Source organism: Morone saxatilis, unplaced genomic scaffold, assembly GCF_004916995.1.
Source record: "Morone saxatilis isolate NCDOM2014 unplaced genomic scaffold, NCSU_SB_2.0 Contig18, whole genome shotgun sequence".
NCBI classification, from domain to species: Eukaryota; Metazoa; Chordata; class Actinopteri; family Moronidae; genus Morone; species Morone saxatilis.
The window spans coordinates 2,822,445-2,824,986 of NW_023339740.1; the positions used below are offsets into that span (position 1 = coordinate 2,822,445).

General features: G+C 40.1%; 1 protein-coding gene across 1 annotated transcript in view; it reads right to left on the bottom strand.

Moving 5' to 3' along the window:
• The window catches only part of hdac11 (histone deacetylase 11), a gene marked incomplete in the record, with an annotated part of 32,723 nt that overhangs the window by 5,502 nt on the left and 24,679 nt on the right, over nucleotides 1-2,542 (bottom strand). Inside the window, 1 exon segment of the mRNA XM_035661741.1 lies at nucleotides 1,135-1,313. Coding sequence (XP_035517634.1) covers nucleotides 1,135-1,313 — 179 coding nt within the window.

Below are 2,542 nucleotides of genomic sequence, written 5' to 3' on the forward strand. Positions count from 1 at the left end.
CTGGAGCATTGCTCAACAGTTATGCCCACCATCAATCAATATTACAGTGGCCACTGGCAGCCCAATCGCCCTTTTATAGGCCTGTGAAATGATCAAACATCTGCTCATAACCATGCTTCATATATAGATGGATCATACATACAATATCAAATTCTGCATACTATTATGCTGCACAACAGGATGTCACAATGACAAAACAGTGCATTTATCCAAAAGTGTGCACAGTGGCAGATTTTGGGGCACAGAGAAAAAAAGGGCTGGACTTAGGAAGGGTCAATTAGAGAATTAGGCTTGGATGGACATGAAACTTTCCTTGTTGAATCCTTTTGTACATAAAAACACATAGGAAGCACTTTGGTGACAAACATTCATCACTTAGCAAGGTTATCTTGCATGTGCCACTAACAGCAGGAAGAAGAGAGATGATGTTCCTTTTTTCTGGGTAAAATGATGAATTCAACTGTGGTGTGTTGTTTTGTTCCCAATTGTGACACTGATTTGCTGTGGATTTGCTACAGCTCTGATATGCATCTGACGGGGTTCTTCTCCATGGCTATGGCAGCTGAGTTTGGTATCTTAATATTTATGGCCATTCACTTGTGTTTCTGTGTTGGCGGATATTGATATCATTAAAAGAACTTCCAACATTTCAAATAGGAGTCTATAGTGATTAAAAAAAGAAGGACCCTGCCAAATCAGTGGTCCACTTCATTAGGTCCACCCTGTACACTATATTGCAATACAGCAAATTTAACTTCCTATTAAGTTCATAGTGTGTAGTTTTGTGTGAATTCAATTATATATTGTACTGGACTACATTATATTGAGAAGCATTTAAAAAAATGTGTCCTCCCTATTTTCATACGTGAGTGGGACAGAATATTAGCACATGACCTCTCGATACAATGTACTCCCTGAACAACAGCTGCTAAAACATAACTGAATTAACACCTCTATGACAAAACCAAAACATTATAGGCATCATAAAGTAGACTCTATAGTAGAACAGGTGTATTTGGCTGTATTAGAATGTACAGGTGTACCTAACAAATCCACAGCACACTGAAGCAACCCCCAGCTCCCTGGACTTCTGGAACACATTTACGTACATGGGGCACCTGTCAGAGCAGTTACCTGTGGTGATATGGAGAGTCCTCCGAGGGGGTCCCCGTCCAAGATGTCTGTCCCTGCATTGTAGACGATGATGTCTGGTCGCACCTCGTTCAGCGCTCCCTCAGAGTGGAGCTCTACCTTCTGAAGGTACTCTGAGTCTTCAGTGCCCCAGTCCAGCTCCACCTTCCTCTTTATGGCTCCTGGAGGTACAGGGAGAATGGTGCATTATGGTTATCCACACTGATGGTCATCACAAAGCCACAGAACAACCAACCGATATAACATAGTAGCAGCTAAGTTAAGCTGAATCCAAAGGCCTAATATATACTTAGGCTAGGAATTGCTGCAGTATTTTACCCACCAGGAATTCTTTCAACACAAGCAGAGTAAAAGCTATAAAAATTAATTTCTAATAACTGAATTCTTATACAATGTTCAGTTGGGTAATTGTTTTTCTCTATCTATACAATACTCAAAATCTGCAGCAGCCCTTTAATTAATTAGTATGTACATTTCCAATAACTAATGCACATGATGAAAAAGGTTAATTAGGAGGCCTTTATGTTTCAAAATTCAAACAGAATTTAAGCTGCAGAAGCAGGAAAAGAACAACGCAGTAGCCTATGAAACAGGGTTGTTGGTAGTTTTTCAAGTCTAGTCCTGCAAGTTTTTCAAGAAGACTTGAAAGAAAAAAAAAGTGTCCAAAAAATTGTAAGCTTTGGTCTTTGAAGGTCCAAGGAAATGGATGTTTCTTGGAGGAAAAATATGAAGCAGAATGGGACTGTGAGGTTTTTATCTTAAACAAGCCAGAATGTACATTTATTTCACTTTCTTGAGGGGGAGAGACGATTATAAAATGTCTTAAATTCAATTAATTGCAGGGAAGAAGATAGCTGAAGGACGGGGGGAATTTTAAGGGCAGGACTGTGACATTTTGTCTGCAGAGTGTCGTTAGAGACGGGGTTAAATGGTAACATGTGGGCGCTGTCAGATCAGCTTCATTGCACTGGCAGATTCATTTGTGTAGAAGCCATGATTATAGTGTTGCATGGGCTGCTGCGTGACAGATTTCCCGCTGAGCGCTAATAGTGCGAGTGGTAGTGCAGAGGGGAAATCACAGCATAATTAAAATGGCACCGAGTGACATCTAGGGTCTGGAACCTCCAGAGGCAGCCCCCCCCCGTGCTCCAAACTCAACCTCAACCACAAAAAAATGAACTGCAAAGCAAAACATTATTGCTACAAACCATTACAAAGTAGCATAATACATTGTGAAATGGGAGATAATTGGTCAAGTGAGGAACTACATAAAGCTCCAAATACACCTGTATGTATGTATTTCAGTATTATAGTCCAAATGTAAACTGTCAATCTAATTATCTGAACTATTGAAAGATAATCCTAGTAACTTTAAGGGCTCTATCTTGCA